This window comes from Rhamphochromis longiceps, linkage group LG15, assembly GCF_057381845.1.
Source record: "Rhamphochromis longiceps isolate RC_006_pf linkage group LG15, R_longiceps_female_GT1.1, whole genome shotgun sequence".
Lineage (NCBI taxonomy): Eukaryota > Metazoa > Chordata > Actinopteri > Cichliformes > Cichlidae > Rhamphochromis > Rhamphochromis longiceps.
Genome location: NC_140571.1, coordinates 19,884,932 through 19,906,770, shown reverse-complemented (window position 1 = coordinate 19,906,770; position 21,839 = coordinate 19,884,932). Strand labels below are relative to the sequence as shown.

The following is a 21,839-nucleotide window of genomic DNA, read 5'->3' as shown; positions in this document are numbered from 1 at the left end:
ATGTGAAGGTTGGTGCTACCAATTCAGTGAACTATACCAATTATGAAATATGGTCACAATCCTCCTTCTGTTCCTGAGGTATGTGTTTGACCAATGGTCATAAATCTCATTAGAACATTAAATTTTACATACATGAAAGTAAGTAAGTAGATTAAGAAGGTGAAATATCCGAACCTTTACTTCCAAAATCATTTGTTCCAAATGTACTGAAATTCTCTCTAGTTGCACTCGGGAGTGAGGTCATAGTAAAATTTGATGACCAAAATCTAATCAGTTCAGCCCCAAGTCCAAATTAACTTTTGGGCTGGATGTTAAAAAAATATACATAAATCCCTCTAGGTGGGCCTGGGAAATAACTTAAAAATGAGAGAGATTTGACCTTTGATGAACCTGACCTGTTGATTTTTGCGTCCAAGTGAACGTTTATTCCAGATGTAATGAAATGCTCTCCAGATGTTTTTCAGTTATAAGATGAAAATAGAGATCGATAGAAAACACAACCAAGAGCATAATATCTACAGCCACTTGTGTCATGGAACTAAGGACGTGGTTCCTATAAGCTCACTTTCACAATCCTTATGAATGCTTTATCTCAGAAACACCTGGAGAGGATGTCATTGGATCTGGTACAATCATTAATATACCCATAGATCTCATATCTCCCCAAAGTATCAAATTAAATTCTACTAAAACATAACTGTGCTTTAATTGTTGATCTGCTATTCATGTCAGTTTAATTTAGAAGTCTGAAGGCACGATCAATATTTCCCTCATAAAAAAAACATCACTCTAAAAACCTGAAAAGTACAGAACCGCTTTATTAAATTCATAACAGTATAACTATGAGAGAGTACTGTCCAAACAAACAGCAGTGTGGTCATTCATGGATAAGAGAACAGGAGGAATGATAGATGGCGGCAACACAGCCTTCACGTGTTCTCCAAATGTTACTTATTCAAAAAAAAACAATACATAAAATCCTTCTTTTCACTAAAGCAAGTTAATGAACGATTACAATAAGAGATATAAAGAACAAACACGAATGAAATTGCATTTACTTCTCTGATTTCCTCAATAGGTTACATCTGCATACTCAGGCCTACTGATAAACATGTCACTTGTAAAATAATGAACTGTCTTGGCTCAATCATGTTTTCAAACCCAGGTTTGGACACAGGTCAGATTTGGTCAGCTGCAGAAAAGGCGCACACACATTACACACCTTCAGCTATTTTTTTTCCTCATTGGAAGTAATGTTCAAGTTATTCTCCATTCAAGTGCCACAACCCTCACTAGGTTTTCCAAAACGCTTTTCACAACCACTACAGCATGGGTGTGAACGCTCAGGCGTGACCGTGATTGCAGGGGCAATCCGCACTTAAGTCAAACTATGTCAAGCTTTTGTGGTTGTTTTGCACTTGGCGTCTTCGCCTCCTGATTGTTCAAAGTTGGTGCAAAGTTTGCCCTTTGATTTTGAGACTTGCACCAAACCATTGAATCATAATTATGACTCACTGTAAGTGGGTGTGACATAGCATTGTTCACCTTTAGTTCGAGAGCCATTGTTTAAGGGAAGTATGCTATTTTGTCAGGAGTCAAAACCACCCAAAAAAAAACAACAATTTTTTTTAAAGTTTACCCTGAGATGAAATCTCCATGTTACACATCCAATAATCATGTGAAAAAGGGGCATATTTTAGTCTACAGAACAGGCAACACACGTGGCAACGGTACAATATTAAGTACAATTTGCTGGTGTTCAATTTAAAGCTTCTTCTTAGCTCTCTTGTGCTGGGTTAAGCTACAATAGTGTAAGCGTACAAAGAGCACCATGCACCTGTGTAGTAGTGACAAACTCAAAGAGGGTCAGGTAGTCGTATTTTTGGGGATTTAACACAGCAACAGGCACAAACAAGTGCAAAAAACAGACTTGAAGAACAAGTGAGGAGTGCACCACCTAGCTCGGTTTGCAAATGCCTCAGCTGACTTTAAGGCTGATACAAGTTCTTGACGGTAAAATTGCTACGTGTACTTTAAAGTTGTATTCTGAAGAAATAACCGCCATACATTAGGGTCCTTTTATTTTGAGGTGTACAATTTCTTCTAAGCATCAACCAAAACAGGAAGAGAGATGTCTCACTTTTGCTAGAGCAACTCAAATTTCAGTGGGTGTCAGCAGTACACCGTTCCCAACAGCTGCATCCCTGCCAATAAAATTCCAAACAATCTTTTGACAGAGAAGAGTATAATTAACAACAGATCCAAATTAGGGACTCGTTGGAGTTGGAGGAGAGCGACATGTCAGCATGACATTCATTTATTTCTGGCACAGCTTCAGAATGAGTTTTGTGAGATTGCTAAAGTCATTATGTTTCAAATTCCACATGTAGCAGCTTTAAAAACCAAAGTACAGGCCAATCAGTTCATATGACTTATGGTATATGTTCATTCCCATCTTGAACATCTTATAAAAAGGCACTAATTGGGTAGACATCCAATAGAAATCCTGGGATCAAGATGTGACTCGTGTCCTAAACGTCAGTGGTTTAAAACCGTTTAATCAAACGTGCTTTCGGCTTCAGATTAGCAGTAGACTGCAGTAGTAAAACAGGTGCTTTACCTGACCCTAAATGTGTAATCCGACTAGAAATGTTGGCAGCAGTCGCATACAGGTGTACTTCACAGACAAAGTTAAGTTTCATTAAATGTGGATCATAAAAAGCAACAGAGAGAAACAGAGAACAATCATTTCAACTTATCAGAACACTGGAACCAAAGTCAATGGACTCTGTTAAATAATAAGACTAGTCAGAAAGTTGCAAATGCATTATGGAAAAGTTCAGAATAAAAGTGAGTAGTTACATATGCAAGAGGCAAAAAAAATGTTTGTCCAAGCTTAGATCAGGAAAAAAAAAATATATGATAAACCTCAAGGAGAACTTGCATCCTTTTATGGTGACAACAGAGTTTAGCTTTGCTCCACCCCAAACTTCATCCTGCTCAAAAAACAATCAACCATTGTTCACTTTGTGTCCCCATGTGATGGTAATGTTTAAAATTACTTCACACACCAGGTCCAGGTTATATGGATAACAAAACTATGTCAAAGTGGCAACTTTGCTTGCCAGTGGATTTTGTTACTCTCCAACACGGATTAAACCTCCTCCCAGACTAAATCCTAGGAGGACCTCCAGGGGAAAAAGTTTATGGTCTATCTCAGCTTAATCCATGTCTGGGAAATGGAGGCAGTAAGACATAGTAATGCTAGCTACTTCCCCATCTGGTGATTGTGCTGGTTTGACTTTACGTTTAACAGATGAAGTATGTAACTGAAACATTTTCCCAAAATGTCAGACTACTCCGGTTAAATCAGAAACTCTTGATGTCGACAGATTTTAGAGAGAAGTTAGAAGATCAAGGGTTACTGTGCTTGCGGAAACATGGTTTCATATCCACATGTTATTGCGACACATCTGACTCTTCACATACTTGTCATAAATCAATCCTCTAGACTTTCACTGGTCGGTGACATTTTAATTCAGTCAACTGAAAACGCTGGTCTTTGAGTGGGGAAGAAGGCGGCCAACTGTTCAAAAGGCCAACCAAATGTCCTTCATTCATCAGCTCCAAAAAACTCCTAACGACATTCGTCAAGACACCAGATGTTAAGTTTTAAGTTCAACATAGCCAGATCCCGCCTACATCAGCAACGTCAACCAAATACAATGCTGAGTGGCGTACTCTCTTTGGTTTGTGTTCAAATAGCGGACTGACGTACAGACAGGTGACGAAATATGAGCACATTTGTGCAAAGATGAACCCTCGATATCTTCTCAAAGCGATGGTGAGTTCAGAAACTCAATTTATGATTGACAGCACAGCTGCTGTGCTGTGTCTGTAGCTGTGTTGTATGCTACAGGCTGAGCTGAGACCTTTGCTGCAGAGTTTAGATACTTAGGAAGCCTGAGTAGACCATTCATGTGTTTACAAAGAGGATTTTCACATCCAAAAGTCTTAAACAGTCAAGATTTTAGATTTTAGATTGAAGGAATTTTAACTTAGTTGTTTTTTTTATTATAGATGAGGCAATGAAGGCAAGTTCTTCTGATTAAAAAAAAAAAAAAAAACCCAACCAAAGCAAAAACAAAAGCACTTTTTTTTGTTACAATCTAATTAATGACCACCGTCATATTGTAATGGAAGCAGAGATCGTTAAAGAGCCCCTATAACGTATGCAAAGATGACCAAATGCTGATATAATCAGATTTATATTCCTCAAGGATGACTTAAAAATGAGCTTAATCCTGCACGGGCATCTGTCACACTTAACAGAGCACATGACGCTAAAATGAGATTGGTTAAGATCTCGATGCATAAGAGTATAAAGCACCGGGTTTTCATGTGATAGTTGCTACTAGGTCTAGAGCTACAGATGTTTATTTACACTGTAGGTGATATTTGAAGGCCACTGGGACCAGAAAAAGTTAAAAGGGACCTATTATGCAAAAATGTTTCTAAAAGGAACAAAATCAATCAATAAAAAAAGGAGGTCAGTAAGAAATCCCCATGAAGGGCAAGGGTTTTTTTTTGTTTGTTTGTTTTTAAACTCAAAGAAAGATTACTGTAAACTGTGAATCATACAAAGCCAGCATGGAAGTGATATCAGCACAATAGGTCCCATTTAAAAAAAAAGTGTCTAAAAACAAACTGCACCATGAAAAAGTGAGAAAATGTGTAGATTTTTTATTTTTTGTTTCCATAATGAAAAATGTTCCAGCTACCAGATCACAGCTCAGCTCTTGGCCATATTTGTATGTGGCTTCATAATTTCTTTTAATGCTCATTATCATCTATAATAGAATAATTCTATTATTTTGAAGAATAATTCTTGTTTCAACTTAGGTAGTCTTTGCATTTCTATTCATGTTAATACTGACCTCAAGAAACTAATATCTGAATGTTCAGTGTTTGAACCAGCCAACCCTTGATTGGGGCGGACCCCCACTTAAATTGATAAATACAATGAAACCAAGATCCAGAAATAAACTGAGTTCTGTTTTAATCTTTAAGTAAATGTTTCTTAAAGATAGATAATATTAAAGCAGAAAGTTAAATTCAGGCAGATGTGTCCTGAACACTACAAAGTCTGAGAACAGAGACATGTCTGATATGCCTGTAAAGTGCTGAAGCACTATATCTGCAACACAGCACGCTGGGCTTGGGGTTTTTCACCTCTGCAAACAGTTAAAACTGTTTCCAGCATTCTGAAGATTTCACATTTCCTGAGCAGATATCTGCTCCACCTAAAGGCAGGACGGTGAAGACCTCATACCTGCACACAAACTCAGTGGATATGAGGACCTCATCTCTTTCTCTGTACTACTACTTCTGGTTGGACCCCAAGGGGTTGATGTAAATTAATGGTTTCACCACTTAGAAGAAACACACACACTGTCTCCATTAATATGTCCACAGAGTCAGTCATCTTTTTGCACCAATGCTGATTGCAAAGCTCTGGATTTCTGGGATTCTTTCCAACCTGTAAATGCTGAGGAATGGTGCAGTAGAAAATGTCAGAGTAACAGGAAAGCAAATATTTTGTTATTTATATTATATAATAAATAATAAAACTTTGTTCATATATTTTTGTATATGTAAATTAAAAAAAAAAAAGTTCAGCCAAAAAGAAAGTGACTGTCTAACAAAACAAACGGACATAGAAGCAGCAATAAAGCTGTTTACAAAAAGAAGTGTGTGTGTATATATATATATATATGTATATTGCCGAATTTTGACTATATCGAGTCGCTGGATACAATTGATCCCAACCCCTGAGTGTTTCAGAGGTTGTTAAGAGAGTAACTTCTCAAAATATCTGATCGCTCACATCTGCAGTTTGATGAAGCTCCTGGTCACGCTGCAGAAACAACGTTCTGCAACACAAGCAGGCGGATGTTTGACCTGAGGAGGTGTTTAAGGTAGCTGGATTTTTACAGTTCCACGAGACGCCATAGTCTGTTGTCTCTCACCAGCCACTCACTCCCTGGAGGCCAAAAAGGTTTCTCCTCCAGCCTAATCCAGTCTGTCAACCCAAAAATATGCATCCACACTAAGAAAAATGCTGACAACGAGGCCTCAGATGTTAACGCGAAAGGAGTCCCAGCTGTCCCCTTTGCCACTGCCGCTCCCATTCTTGGCTGCCCCCATTGTTGCCATCCCATCTCCAATGTCTCCATCCGGCTGTTCCCCGGTGGGAGTGGAACCAGGCTCCGGGTAATACTCGTCATCCTCGTCAAAGTAGCCATTCTCCATCATGCTGAGGCTGGAGGCTGCGCTAAGGTCCTGGCAGCTCCCCTTGTACTCCTGGATGGACTCGTGGAGCGACCACAGCTGGCACAGCAGGGACATGTCCTGCTGACGCAAACCCACCTGCAGGGGGCAGTATAGGGATTAGCATTAAAAAACCCAGGGAAGTACAGCTGCAGCTAACTCATTAGCTTATTAGATTATTTTTCAGCAGCTTGTTGCCTTTTTAATTGTTCACAGTTTAATAATTAAGAAACCCAGAGATAATGTTCTACAAATTTTTTAAACGTGTCATTTTGTCTAATAACCTGGGATTATAATCGCTTGACATGAACACAAACAGCTACAGGAACCACGAACAAGCGGCTCTGCTTTCATTTTCTAAATTACTTCACGGACATATGCATAGCAGGTGCCCTTATAGTGTAGTGCCACAACAAGCTGGGTGTAAGGACACAAACATGGAGCCTAGCAAGTTTTCCTTTAAATGATGAAATTTACACCAGTTGCACCACTTAAACTCTCCAACCATCCTTCAGTGGCCAATATTGCCTACAAATAAAAGCTCAGTCTTATACTTCTGAGCATTCAGTAACCAGGATCTTTCTACAGCAAGTAAATCTTCCAGGGTTCCCACAGGCCCATTTAATAATAAAATGGGCCTGTGGGGCTTTTACCGGCATAATAGCCAATTTATTTTTTAAATATAGATGAATGAATTCATTGTTTTAGCTCCAAAAACATCTGTCTGGCAAATCACCTTAATAACTTGGCATTAGTGAAAATCTGATTTATTTCTCAACCGTTTAGCACATAAACAGAAAGATAAGCAACAAAAGAGTGACTGTAAAGGAATTATTCAAGTAAAATACCTAAACAGTCACTAAATTTAACCTCTAACAAAGAAACAAAAAGAGAAGAAAGTAATAAAAATAATCCTCGCCTGTGGCCTCAGCTGACTCTGTGACATCGGTGTGTCAAGGCCACGATGATGGTGTGTAAAGGGCATTTTTGCTGCTGACCTCACGGCTGAGCTGACAGTGCAGTTTGAACTTAGAGGCACGGCACACTCAGTGGTCAAGCATAACACAGGCAGCTAAAACGCACACCAAACACTGTGCTCTTTAAAACTGCACAGGGACAAGCTTAGAGTCTTTAAAAATATAGGACACTGACAACTTATTAACTACAACAACCCCACAGTAATACATTAACAGCAGCAAAGCAATAAGGCTAACATTAGGAACCTACTCTGCCAAGGCTAAAGGACATAAAGAGTCAGTGGGATTTAGGAAAGAAAGATTTAGGAAAAAAATAAATAAATCCAAATGCCTAGAGTTTCAGCAGCAGTTTAACCTCTTTCAGCTACGTGACTTCACATAAGAAAACAAGCTATTGTTAAGCATTAACCAAGATTGCTGGGAATCTACCTCAATAATGAAATCTGGTCCGGTGATAGTATGAAAATCCTTGCTGCTGGCAAGGGAGTGTAAAACAGTGTGCAGTAAGAGTTTCACTCTGATTACATCTCTGCAAATGTGATAGCAGGTATTAGTTCACTGAAGGATTTTGTGTTGGTTTCTGTATGTCACAATAGAAACTTTTATACTGAAGCTAAAAGGTATTAAAATGAGCTTAGAATCCAAATCAGCACAAGCCTAATGGCTTAATTTGTCTCATCCAATGCAAAGCTGTTCCTGATCCCCTTTTTTCCTTCTTCTTATATAGGCTGTTATTAACACCAGAGTCCATTTAAAAAAAAATCTCGTTTTTATCCTCAAGTGCTTCTAGGTGGTTGGGTGGCATGTTAAGTTAATTAACTAGCGAGTCTTTAATAAACAGAGCAAGGAGAAAACACACTTAACAGAAGTGATAACAATGAACAGTGAACATAATTTGTATGTTCACTGAACAAAAATCCCAAACAGACAGGACATAAATCAATATTTTTAACTTCATAATTTATTTATATAATGCAGAACGGGTTAATTTTGTATGCCGAATCAATCAAAAGACTATTGTTTTCAAAAAGTCTTAATTTCTCAGCTAAAATGCACACAAGTTTGTCCAAAAGCCGAAAAAAGAAAACTTCTGCAGTTTCTTTAGGGATTTTGGTTGAATGGTTGTGAATGTAAATCGCTAGGATTAAACCAGCAGTGGTAAACGGACCACTTTCCTGTCGACAAATAAAGGAAAACACTGAAAATGTTACCATCTCTTTTCGCAGCAGAGCCAGTGCTGCATCGAGGTTGGCCGGCTTGTTGGCCAGCAGGTTATCGGCATTGTTCCTGCCTCTGCTCAGGTCGTCCTGGATCATGGTTTTCTTCACGTACATCCTCTCCATTTCTCTCCAGGAGCCGCCGCTTGAGTTCAGCAACCCGCTCAGGCTCTTCGGCAGCGGCGGTAGACCCTCGATGCAGGCCATTCCCCCCAGCGTGCCGTTCGTTGACTTACCATTCATCGTCTTATGTGTTACGAAGCGGGGAGAGCTAGTGTCTATAAAGTCCTGTTTTTTTTTCAGTTCAAAGACGCCACAAACACTGTTATCACACAGCAGTCTCCCACACTGAACAAACCGAGCAACAGCCGTGCTTTTCTCACCCCAGGGTAGCCAACGACGCCACGTTCAGTTATCCCGAGTGAAGCCGCTGGAATTCCGGTATGATCGTCAAAATAAAATCACATCAGCTTAAAAAAAGTGTGATGAACGTGGGAAGAGAGAAAAACAAAAATAACAGAAACAATAATTGCTAAAGCATACTGGCTTTTTTCTGCCTGTAATATTATAAGGAGAAGCGTGAAAACTTTGCCTTGTAATATCCATCCATCTTCTTGCTCACTTATCCAATTCAGGGTTGCAGAAGGGCTGGAACCCATACCAGCTGTCACTGGGTGCAACACGTTCTCATCCCAGATCGCCAGTCCATTGTAGGGTTTAACCTTTAGATGCTGATAAATCTAGAAACATCATTTAACATGAAAAGCATGTTTTGGTGCTTTGGGAGGAGACCACTTGGATAATACAAGCTAGACACAAGGAGAGCAAGCACTCACAGCTGGCTTTAAGAGTCAACCACATATCTGAAATGTGCTAACCACTGCACCACCATGCTGTCCTGCTTCGAACCAGGATTAATAGAAGCCTTTCTTTTACTAGAAGTTATATTTGTACTACCTTTTTTCTGTTGCAGAATTCTCCCACAGGTGGATGCTTTGCATCTCACACCTTTTTTTTTTTTTATTACGATGTATCCCTTATGTTATAAATTAGGATCATAATTATAACATCTTATACCATTCTCAAGAAAAAAAAATCACTCCTGCAAGTATTTCTTTTACAAACATACAACTCAACAGAACACATGCACTGAAACAAAATAAAAACGTGGAACAATAATCAAAGTTTAAATGCTGTTCTAAGAGATCCTATTACAATCATATGGGTGTTTTCTCCATTTCTCCATTGCACTACTTTCAAGCACTTTGCAACCATGTCCTCTAATGTGTGCCTCTCTATTTTATGCCTTCTAGTTTTGTATATATTCATCTTGTTTGTATATACTCCTCTGGTCTGCTATTTATTCTTGCTGTCATACAATTGATATTTTTAATCCTTGAACAGTTGGTGTGGCGTTACCAGAATTTCGTTGTACATGTCCAATGACAGTGGAAGGAGATTCCATTCTTCTATTCTATTAAACTTCTATACGACGTCCCCCGGCTTTTACTTTGAAAAGAACTTCTGGTTATGTTTTGGTGATTCTTGTAAAGTGTCCAAACTCGGATTGTGGCCGGCTTCCTGTCCTTTAACACAGTGGCTGCTGGGCGTTTCCCTGCCAACACGTATATGCATAAAACATGCAGACTTTTATTTAAAACACATATATTTATAGGAAATCGTGTATCTTATTGAACAGATCTTTGAACAGATACAAAGAATACAATTTAAACAGACAAGAGATGAGATGGCATTTAAATGTACATTTGTACACAATCTACTCTAATACAACAAATTGCGCGATTATATTAAAAACACTGAACAACTGCTTACCCCTGAATTTGAAAAAAGAAATCTTAGAAATTTCACATATGTAAAAAATTGCTTCTACACTTAAAAAGAAATCACACATTGTGTGTAAATATGTCTACTCCAAATTTTCTTTTAGCATTAAACTTTAATGTTTGCCCGTTGGTTTATTTGAAGAGTGTGTCCAGGTGACCTATTGTAGGCAGAGGGGTTGAAGGTCGTGATAGTAGTGTGTGTGAAAGACAATAGTGCGAATAAAGGACAGATGGTGGGCCTTACTTCCACCCCCCAGCCTGCAGCCCGATCACAACAATAACACAACAATAACCATGAAATCAGCACAAAAGCATCACACACGCTACTCGGAAAGAAAGAAAGAAAGAAAGAAAGAAGCATGTGCTGTGCCACACACACACACACACACACACACACACACACACACACACACACACACACACACACACACACACACACACACACACACACACACACACAGGCAGATGGATGAAGCCTGAAGCCCTGTATTCCTATTCGCTGTACTGAAATTAATGAAATCTTAAGATTCTTTTCTCTACTTCTGCTAATGTGCTTCTTATAATAACCATTAAAAGTGTTAAATGCCCTTATGAGACTCAGTCAGGGTCTTCATTGTGCATGAACTTACTTGCTTGCAAGTGGCCCCCCAAAAATGCTGATTTTATGATAACTTGTGCTTCTCTTGGCACGTTGTATAGCACAGAAAGTGAATATGTATGAGGTTCTAACGTTCTGCTACACATTTACTTTCAAAACTATTCAAAGTATGCTAAATTTGAAAGTATTTTGATAGACCCGACAGTTACTTTAGATTAAACATTTTTTAGAAATATTTTCTGCTTCAAGTTTTGTGACAATGACTGATATCAGCCTTATGTTAGTTTATAACATATAACATTTAGTAGCCGAGGTAAGATGAAAGACCTATGTGAATTCACTACTCCCAGTATATTAAGCCCTGCATGGAGGACATCATTAAAAATAACCAGGAGAATGGGAACAAATAAGCAAACAAACACAATTTTTAGATCCTTCTAATATTCATACATCCTTGTTAAAATGTGACAGATTAAAGCTGGCTAAATAAAGCATCATAATGTGTGAGAAAAGCAATTTAAGTAACTTTGGATGTGGAATGGTTATTGGTGTCAGACAGGCTGCTCTGGGTTTTTCAGAAACAGCCTGTTTACTGGTATTTTCCCTCACAACCATCTCCGAAAAAGAAAAATGTCCAGTGAGCTGCAGTTCTCTGAGTGAAACTGTCTTATTGATGTCAAAGTCTGAGGAGCATAGATAGGCTGAACGGAGCTCATAGGAAGACAGCAACTTAAACTCCATTAATTACTCCTTACAATCAAAGTATGCAGAAGAGCATCTCTGAATGTACAATATGTCACATTTTTGAAGCAGGTGAGCTACAGTAGCAGAAGACCACACCAGGTGCCACTACTGTCAGCTAAGAACAGGAAACTGAGGCTATAAGAAAGCTAAGAGCCATTAAATCAGGCTTCATATTTGTATATTCATATTTAATAACTTTGAGACAACACAGGATGTTTTTGTGAAAACCTTGTCCTCATTGTCCTCCTCCCCGAAACCCTGCTCTTACAACAATTAGCCATCAGCTGATCGTTCACAGCTGTACAGTTTAGCCTTTTAGACCAATCAAAGACAATCTGTTTTGTCCAGGGTTTTTATAAACAGACAGGTCCTTCTATAAGCTCCCACCAGCAGCAGCAGCACCATCATCATCATCACTACCTCTTGAGATCAAAGGATTAGGCATATGATTGCAACCCCCTAGGGAGGCATGTAACCCTAGCAGGGTGGTGTTAATCTGCCTTTCGAAAAGCACAATGAGTTTGCATCATTTACTGTTCCAGCTAATAATGGTCTAAAGATATCAGCTTATGTTGAGCTCACTGCTGGCAGTACAAAAGCTACCAAAGGAGCTTTATTCTGTTTCTTTTTTCCCTCAAACTTTTCAGTTGTATTTTTCTTTGTAGATTTCAAGCATTTTGTATATCGGTCTGTGTCTATATGAGATATTATGCAATAAATCGCTAAAACAACTGTTATTGAGGAAATTAGTTAAGCTTAACGAATACATACATTTCATGCACACACACACACACACACACACACACACACACACACACACACACACACACACACACACACACACACACACACACACACACACACACACAGACATATGGCAGTCTATCCCTCAAGCTTGAGCAGTGAGGACTGGGAGCTTGAGGGTCCTGCACAGTATCTTAGCTGTTCCCAGGACTGCACTCTTCTGGACAGAGATCTGACCCCTTGGTATTTCTTAAGTTTCTTGTGTTCCTTCTTCCTGATGTTGCTGCCATTCTGTATCACTACATCGATTACTACGGCCGTCTTCTTCTGCTTCTCTACCACCACTATAGCCATTACCATTTTGTCTTTCTATATCTGGAAGTCCTACAGGATCTTAGCTCGGTCATTCTCCACCACCCTAGGGGGTGTCGCCCACTTTGACCTCGGGACTTCCAGGGCACACTCGGCACAAATGTTCCTTGGTAATGGTGTTCCATGTATGCCCTGGCTGCTATCATTTTGCACCCTTCTGTTATGTGCTGAATTGTCTCAGGGGCATCTTTACACTGCCTGCACCTGGGGTCTTGCCTGGTGTGATAGACCCCAGAACCCAATGGATCTTGTACTTAGAGTACACAGCTTGGTCAGCCTAGTCTTGCAGACTTAGCTGACTGCTCAGTCTACCTGGTGTTTTGCTGGTGTTTTGCGCCTGCTAGACCGAGCAGTCAGTATAGGTATACAATACAATATATATATTATATATTAATGTATGCGATATATATGAAAACATTAAGAAATTAACTTATTAAGATACTCATGTGTCCCTACACTAGAAAGATTTAGCATCATGAAGAATAGAAATATATTAAAAGAGTGTATTTAACTCGGAAACAAGTACATTTCAGAACATTGGACAAGCTGTCACTGCTGAGATTATGAAATATTTTTAACCACAGAAGTTCTAAGTGACAGTTGATGAAATGGCAAAAGCTGTTAAAACAGCAGTTCAAGAGTAAGTTTAAACAGATTTGATTTCTGCAGAGGGATTACTTACACCTCTACATGAAACAATAGCTCTTAAACAAACAGCAGCCAACAGGGTGACATTGCACTGAACTTGGAGCTTGTCTGGAATGCATCACTGTCAGGGAGAAACAACAGACCTGAAAGGAAATAATGTGCGTGTGTGTGGGGGTGTGTTTGCAGGAATTCAGCTCCCTATAGCGTGTCAATGTACAGAAGTTCAGGAAAGAGGGCTGGCCTGGACTAACAACTGCTGTCATGGATTTTTCCTCTGCTCAGAGGCCCTCTGCGGTGGACGGGGGTGACTGTTTCCTCCCTGTGACAAACGGGAATGGAATCAGACCGAATTACAGTAACTGCAGTGGCAATATTCTACACAGTGGTATTATAAATTAAACACACACACATAACACACACAATTATAAAAGGTTTGGAAGCCACATTAGCAATAAATAGCAATAAAAACTCAAAGGCTGGTCGGATAATACCACAGCTGAGCTTTGTTTACACTACATCGTCCTGTTCTGGAGCTGCTAGAGTGATTAAACAGCCTCTTTCTGTTCTAACAAAGACAGGAAACAGTGAATCTAATATGACTTCTTAGTGCTGCTTTCAGATCTTCCATAACCCCTACACTGCAGTTGGCAAATTCACTTTTAAGGATAAAATAAAACAAACTTAAAAATCAGACCAAATTCCAAAAGTGTCTTTAAACCAGCAGTATATACAAGCAGCTAAAACTGTTGTATAGTTTTGTGTATTTATGGGTTGTAACATTTGCACGCTTCTGTTTTTTTGAGTTCAATGTAAAAGATCCTGATATTTGTATATATCAGTAGATTTTCATTATATATAAACACTCAAAGAATCATATTTAAGAAGGATTTAAGAAGAAAACAAGACAGTGCTGAAAGGACTGTGAGCAAGTATTAGATCACCTTAACCTTATTAGGTACACCTTGCTAGTTCTGGGTTGGACCCTCTTTTGTCTTTAGAACTGCTTTGATTCTTCGTGGCACAGATTCAACAAGGTGCCCGAAACGTTCCTCTGAGATTTTGGTCCATATTGACACGATAGTGTCAGAGTTGCTCCGGGTTTGTCAGGTGTACGTCCATGCTGCAGATCTCCCATTCTGCCACATCAGATTCCAGGCCATTTGATGTTATCCTGCTGGAAATAGGCGTCATGCGCCCAGAACTTGCCCACGCCTTTACATTACCAGAAGCAGTCTGAAAGTAGGATTGAGCCACGATTTCATGTTGTTTATGCCAAATTCTGACCCTACCATCTGAATCTTACAGCAGAAACCAAGTCTCATCAGAACCGGCAATGTTTTTCCTGTCCTCTGTTGGTGACCCTGTGCCACTTATGTCAGCTAAGACTCATGTCTTAGCTGACGTGAGTGGTGCACAGTGTGGTTTTTTGTTACTGTCACCACTCAAAGTTGGATGTCTTGCATGTTCACAGATGCTTTTCTGCATATCTTGGTTGAAACAACATATTTGAGATAATCTTGCCTTCACATCAGCTTGAATCATGTTCCTTTTATGTCTGTTATCAACAAAGCATTTCTGCCACTGGATATTTTCTCTTTTTCTAGCCATTCTCTATAAACTCTTCAGATGGTTGTGTGGGAAAATCCCAGTAAATAAACAGTTTCTGAATTACTCAGACCAGACCATCTGGCACCACATCCAAAGTTGCTTAAATTGCCTTTCTTCTTAATTCTGGTTGGTTGGTCTGGTTTGAACTACTGTATATTTTCTTTATCATTTTTACATAGCTAAAAGCATAGAGTTGCATCTTCAGTGGTGTTTTTAGTGTCAGCTGTAATTTGGCAATAACAAACTTCACCCCAATGAATAGAGTTTACCGTATTTTTCAGTAGAAGCTGTTGTGCATTCAAGTACAAGATTTTAGATATTTAAGCGTAGTAGTTTTTTGAGAATCAAATATAAAATCCACCCTTGCCTTTTTCCCAACAGTATTTCCTCTGTGCCTGTGGAGCCAGATGGCAATTAAAGCTGCAGCAGCAGACTGAGGTAATTGACATGCTGCTGCCGACATGCTTTGTTGACGCCCCTGGCATTGCTCCAGTCTTTCCTGCAGGAACAGGAGGGCGTAGTCATGATCAGCAGCTGGCCTCACGCTGCCTGACCTCTGCCCTCATCCTCTTCTCCGTCTTTCTGCTTACCCACCAGCTCTGCTACACCCACTTGTCTGTCTCCCGTTCTCTCTCTTGAGTATGACTAAAGCGTTTGTGCTATTTAAAAAACCCCAAACTATCCAGAGTACTTTTGATCAGATGGTTAAAGTGATCTGAAGTAAACTGCATTTAAGTAAATAATGTTAGTCTTACAAAACTAAAACATTTTCACTGGCGATCTTAATATAATAATGGTCAAAAGGACATTTGTCTGATGTAGGCTGAGGAAACAACTATCAGGTTAAATCTATGATTTACTCTAAGACATGCTTGATTAAATATTGACTTGTTGACACATAAATTGGTCTTCAGTGGTTTCTGTGGGGAAGCCTGTAAGGTTTGGTTTATGTTTCTGCTACCTTAACATGATTAAACTTTTCTTTTCTTGTTTTCACTGAAAAATCTTGAAAATTCATAAAGAAATTGACTGCATTTTATAGTCAATGTCCAAATACAGGGTTAAGTCTAGACACTAATCTAGTCTTCTCATCACTTGATCATCAAGCAAATAATACATCACACCTCATCTGTATTGTTTACTGCTAATCAGTATATGTTAGCACAGTGCTAAAAGCACAGCAAATACCTGATAAGCATTTAGCTCAAAGGGTACAAAGTTTAGATTTTTACCACTTTCTTCTGGATATTTAATCATTACACAAGACAACCGTTGAATACTGGCATTGAATTCACTCCACACTGAAATATTCAGTCAAACAGACCAATAAAAATATTTTACTTGGCAATTAAAACCCAAACAGATGAATAAAATATTCAGGTAGAAATCTGTAACGTTTTAGTCATCCAAGTATTTCTTGTACTGAGGATATCACTGGTGAAGTGTTTTACTGAGTAAATTCAAATGTCCTTGCACCACCTGACCCCGCAGGCTGGGTGCAGTGCAAATGTGATGACCTGCAGAAATAAATAGCTAGTAAGTGCGAAACCTGACTCCTACAGATCAGATCAGCAGAGAACAGACGGCGTCTCCTGTTGTCTGAAGGGCAGCAGATGCAGACCTGAGGTTTGGGGGGTGGGGGTACATCCCACTGCAGGAACCACAAATCAATAATATCCACTTCCAGAGGAGACAAAAATAGGTTTTGCAGGCTAAGACAAAACGGTTTCTGAATTCAAACCATAACCGGTAATATCACACTGACGTTCTTCCGCAAAACACTGCTGTCATAGTTTTCTAATGCAGTCCAGTTCAGTGAGGAATTTTGTTACAGCAGACATAAAGTCATGCAGTGAAATCGCAGAAGTAATCATAGTGTGATAGAAAGTAGGAGAATGTCATTCTTTAAATTGTCAAAATCATTAAAATCACTATGCCACGTCTTACTGAACAAACAAGGATAAAATTTTATTGAACATCCAAAGTTAAGAAGTTTTAGTGCAACATCAAACTTATTCTGACTTTCTAAAAGTTATCACCTCCTTATTCAAGAGAGGCAGGAATCAAGATGCTCATTGATCTTTGACTCCTGGATCTTTGCTTGGCACACTGGACAACAGACCATCACTGCAAAGGAGGAGGAGGATGAAGAAGAGGAGGCAACACTGTGCAGTCCTGCTGAGGACTGCAGAGAAGCAGAAGAGGAGGGTGTGGTGGTGGCACTGGTAGTTCTCTGCAGCACTTCTGGTGATTTTGCCTTAATTGATTCCTTCGATGTTGCTGAATCGCTGCCTAAGGTCTTCTGGAAGAAGTCAAAGATGCTGGCAGAGCTGCTGCGGTCATCCCACGCCCTCTGTCTTGGCGTCTGATTCCTACCCACAGCCGCTGATGTGCTGTCACTGTCAGAATTAGTAAAATACTTGGACTGTACAGGTCTTGAAGTGCTACCCTGGGATCCGGTTGTAACTACAGATGAGACCTTGGAATGGTTTGTTATGTCAGGCCTGGGACTGGGCGTGCTGGGAGAGGAAGTCAAATGATTATTTTGTTGTTTTTGAAATATAGAGGAGGCAGAAGCAGCATTTGTGGAAGACTTTGGTGATATCAGTGAGTCTCTTTTGGTCTCTGACTTCCTGAGGCTTGTGCTATTAAAAAGGTCGTCAATGGAACTCTGTTTGATCTTATCTCCTCCTTGGCTGCTACTACTGCTCTGGGATTTTGGCATTTTCACTGGTGAACCGTTTATGTTGACAAAGTGGCTCGCGTTGCCGACAGACCTCTTTACAGGTGGCTTTTTCCCCATGGAAGTGGATGGTCTGACTGAGGTAAAAGTGTTGGAAATCCCATTGGTCTTGTTAGAGTGAACAGGAGAGGAGACACTTTTAGTCAGGGACGATGGCGTGAAGAACTTCTTTGGGGAGGGGACAGGGTTGGACAATGGTGTTTTCACAACAGGAAGTGGTGGCCTGGGAGATGGCAAGGAAGACGTTGAGTCCTGAGACTTCCCCCCAAGGATGAAGCCTTTCCCACTAAATGGGATGATGTTCCTTATATCCTGTGATCCCGAACCTGGGACAGGAAATGATACAATTTAGAGTCAGCCATGCAATGTATTTAAATCCAGTAACTTAGTTCAAGTGGACGTGGTTTGCTTTTTCTTTAATTTCAGTTCTTATATTATATCTTTTTATATACAAGACCAGAGTTTCTGACAATAAAGTCAGTTCATTTAGATGCTCTAAATCAGGGGTGTCATACTCCTTTCACACTATGGACCACATACAGTCCACTTTGATCTTAAGTGGGCCTAACCAGTGAAACTCCTTTTTCTGAAAGTGTAAAGAAGTTAATAATATTATTATTATTACTATTATTATTATTATTATTAATTGTGTAGTAATTACACACTTAATGTTTCCAAAGCTGTCCAGTGGGTAAGCCTAGAGTCTCTGAGGGGCCAATTCAGTAAATACCATTCTTTATATTTCTTGCATGTTCTGTAGCAGGGGGTCATTTGATTTAAATTGATTTTACATGCTCAAGTTACTCAGTGGAAACAATCTATTCACAGTTAAAAGCGGTCAGGCATAAAAGCATGACATGACTGTTGTTTTGAGGCTGTCACAGAAAATTAAGAACATTTTTCATTGAGGTTTAAAATGTTTGAAATATGAACAAGATTTTCTTGTTTGTTGGTACAATGTTTTAAAGCTTAATACACAGGCGTGTACAGGCATGTTACCTGTAGTCGTACTTGAAGGCTTGCCACTTCCTGTGGCCTTCTTCTCTGAGGTCTTGCTGGTTTTTTTGCATTTTTTGCCATATCCTTCAGGCTCCTTGATTTTGGTGTATGTGCCACCACATGTTCTCTGGTGATCCTCCCACCAAGGGTCCAGAGAAGAAGGAGCTCTATTCATGGCCCTCTTCACGTAGCCAAAGTAGGGTTTACGCTTCTGGCAGGGCCCATCACACCGCCACCAGTGCTGCCGGTACACATCAACCTCATCGTGGAAGCTGTGGTAGATCTGATGAAAGAAAGGAAAGATGGGAAGACATAAGTTTATGAAAATGGGCATGGATGCCAAACATGACCAATCCAGCCCAATAGACTGGTAAATTGACTGATTCTTACAGCTTTTCTACTCTCCCGGAGTACTCAAAGCGCTCTATACAACATGCCACATTCACCCAATCACACCCATTCTCACAAGCACCATCTCTATACTGAGATTCCGATGGGAGCAACTTGGGGTAAGTGTCTTGCCCAAGGATACTTGACATGCAGACTGGAGGAGGCAGGGATCGAACCACCAAGCTTCCAATCAGCAGTGACCTGCTCTACCTCCTGAGCTACAGCCACCCCAATGAATGGGTTTACAAAAAATTGCTGTAGAAGCATTAACAATTGAAGGTTTTCTAAAATAAAAATCCAGCATGAAAATGAACGAAGACATGAATGCATGTAATTTTGAGCTTTTACTGATTTCTGTTGTCTCTTCAGGATGGAATAATGGTACAGCATTCAAAAACAAGAAGTGGATGTCAAAGTTTGAATTTATTTTGGATTTCCTCTAATCCTCAGTGTCAAGCTCAAATATATACATGCATTCACTTAAATATTTTAATAATTGCTGGTGGAGGTTCTACAATGTCTTTTAACTTTTAATAAATGTACTAACTTCTTGTTAGTGATCACGATTCGCTCCAAATGGTAATTTTTCTTTGCCAGGACTCGCTGGACTGACCAATACTCAGAGCAATACGAAAGGCCAAGACACTTAGATAACTCTCCATCTTAGATTTTCACAACTTTGGATGTGTCACTGCTTTGGCAGGGTCTGGAAAAAGACCCAAACTATCATCCTGAGATGAGAGGAAGTGAGTTTTAAATGCCAACAGGAGTGACCAAATATCCAGCCAGAATTACACCAGAAGCATGTTAATGGCTACCAAAAACATCTGTTCAAGGTGCAAATTGCTAAGGAACATTTAACCAAATACGAGTGGGATTGTATGTTTAGATTTGGGCCTATATGCAGTTTTGATCCAGTGTGGATTAGAGAAAATCCTAAATGAATTCAAATGTTTCTTGATTACTTTGCTGTTCAATCACTGCACCCTGAACAGCAGTTCAAACAAATCATTAAAAGCCTCAAATTCCCATGACATTCAAGCCCATGATGCCTATATGTAAACATCTGAATACAACTGTAAATTTGAAGGTTTGTATGTATACGTGGTCCACAAAACAGAATAAGTTTGAAAATGTCTCTTATGGGACTACCAGTTCAATGCTCAAGAACATACACTTACAGTGATCTTGGTCCCACTGGCTTTGTTGATCCGGTTCATGTGTTTGCAGAACTCAGGTCCGTGGCCATCTCTGTCCCGGTTATTTTGTGTCACAAACAGGAGAGCGTGAATCATTTCATGGAGAAGGGTCTGTGGCAACCAGGGAAAAATAAACTGATTAAGAACATGAAAATTGTCCTCTTTTACAAGGATTACAAGCTCTAATCTATCACACTGTCACACATTCACTGCTGGGGTTAGGAAGGTAAAATGATAGATGTATAAATTTCATCCCCTACAACAAGCTCTTTCCCAGTGTTTCTGATGTGAATGGTGTTCAGGTCGACCTCACCTCTACCAGGTCTTTTCTGGGTCTAAGCTTCAGCAGAGGCTCACTCAGCCTGATTGAACACAGTCCACCTCGACCCTCATAAGAACAAACTCCAGCACACCTAAGAGAGAAAAAAAAAGAGGAGCAGGACACATTACAGACATGCAAAACCAAATCCCGCACAAAAATCAAAGGTGTTATTGTGTAGACAACTTTGTGGGAGTTAACAAGAACAAAAACATGCATGACTTACAACGTCATTCTCGAGCTCCACTTCACCTCCACACCGCTAAGTTTACCCCAGAAGAACATGTCATTGAACTCCAGAAACATAACCCTGACGTCGGGGTTAGGGTCAAGCATCTCCCAGGACTCGTCCACAATGGACATTGGCCTCTCAAGCTGGGGATTCGGTTTCCAGTAGGGAACAACATCGCTACCACCTCCAGCTACCTCCACTCTCCGTTTCTTACTGCTCTGCCCGAAACTATCATCTACAGTACCACTTGATGAAGATAATAAAGCCTGGTATTCCTGATCAAACTGCTCCTGCAGCCGAATAGCGAGCAGGAAATCCTCATCCATGACAAGAGAGAAAAGTTTTGTGGTTGTTTTGATGATATTTGTTGTTATGTTATTTGTTTTTAGTTAGCTTGTCAGCGCCAACTAGCTAATGCAGTTTGTACAGGTCTCAAACAGGCGGTAGCATTACGTCGTCCCAAAATGTAGTCTGACAGATTACCAATACGTCCAAATACTTTCTGTCATGTAACTTCTGTCATGAAATTTTCAGTGACATTTTCATATTACTAACCGTCAGACCAAAGCTAGTGCGAAGATCCGTGTGTCAAGTCTGTCACAATAGGACAAAATAAATTCCGGTACGGGTTTCAAAGTAAAACAATTAAGTAGTTTTAAACGACTAAGTAAGTTTTAAGTAAAAGCCTGTTTTCAATATGGCTATTTTCTTTGTTGTTTTGATGTATAAGTTTAAAATATCAAACTATCTGCATATGCGTTCTGTAGCATCTACTAATATTTTTTTTCTAAAATGGAACATTCTTTCAATCATAAAATGCTATATCCGGTTTAGTTTTGCCTAACTACCATAAACTCGATTATGTAGTCAAGCAA

General features: G+C 39.7%; 2 protein-coding genes across 2 annotated transcripts; both read right to left on the bottom strand.

Moving 5' to 3' along the window:
• Positions 1 to 800: 800 nt before the first annotated feature.
• On the bottom strand, positions 801 to 8,955 carry fam89a (family with sequence similarity 89 member A). Its single transcript, XM_085381773.1, has 2 exons — positions 8,519 to 8,955; positions 801 to 6,429 (listed from the first exon to the last, which is right to left on the bottom strand). Exons 1-2 carry the CDS (start codon positions 8,765 to 8,767, stop codon positions 6,136 to 6,138), a joined length of 543 nt encoding a protein of 180 aa, XP_085237899.1. The 5' UTR covers positions 8,768 to 8,955; the 3' UTR covers positions 801 to 6,135.
• Positions 8,956 to 16,329: 7,374 nt separating this feature from the next.
• On the bottom strand, positions 16,330 to 21,579 carry sprtn (SprT-like N-terminal domain). Its single transcript, XM_085382188.1, has 5 exons — positions 20,959 to 21,579; positions 20,727 to 20,826; positions 20,396 to 20,524; positions 18,825 to 19,107; positions 16,330 to 18,151 (listed from the first exon to the last, which is right to left on the bottom strand). The coding sequence occupies exons 1-5, from the start codon at positions 21,288 to 21,290 to the stop codon at positions 17,130 to 17,132; spliced, it is 1,866 nt and encodes a 621-aa protein (XP_085238314.1). The 5' UTR covers positions 21,291 to 21,579; the 3' UTR covers positions 16,330 to 17,129.
• Between the last annotated feature and the right edge of the window lie 260 nt (positions 21,580 to 21,839).

Bases quoted from the DNA above. Each gene is read 5' to 3' on its own strand.
- sprtn (XM_085382188.1), bottom strand. From the start codon at position 21,290: ATGGATGAGGATTTCCTGCTCGCTATTCGGCTGCAGGAGCAGTTTGAT. The intron at 20,827-20,958 runs GTAAGTCATGCA...TTTCTCTCTTAG, and splicing joins TGGAGCTCGAGAATGACGTT to GTGTGCTGGAGTTTGTTCTT. The intron at 18,152-18,824 runs GTAACATGCCTG...TTCCTGTCCCAG, and splicing joins GCCTTCAAGTACGACTACAG to GTTCGGGATCACAGGATATA.
- fam89a (XM_085381773.1), bottom strand. From the start codon at position 8,767: ATGAATGGTAAGTCAACGAACGGCACGCTGGGGGGAATGGCCTGCATC. The intron at 6,430-8,518 runs GTAACATTTTCA...TGCCCCCTGCAG, and splicing joins CTCTGCTGCGAAAAGAGATG to GTGGGTTTGCGTCAGCAGGA.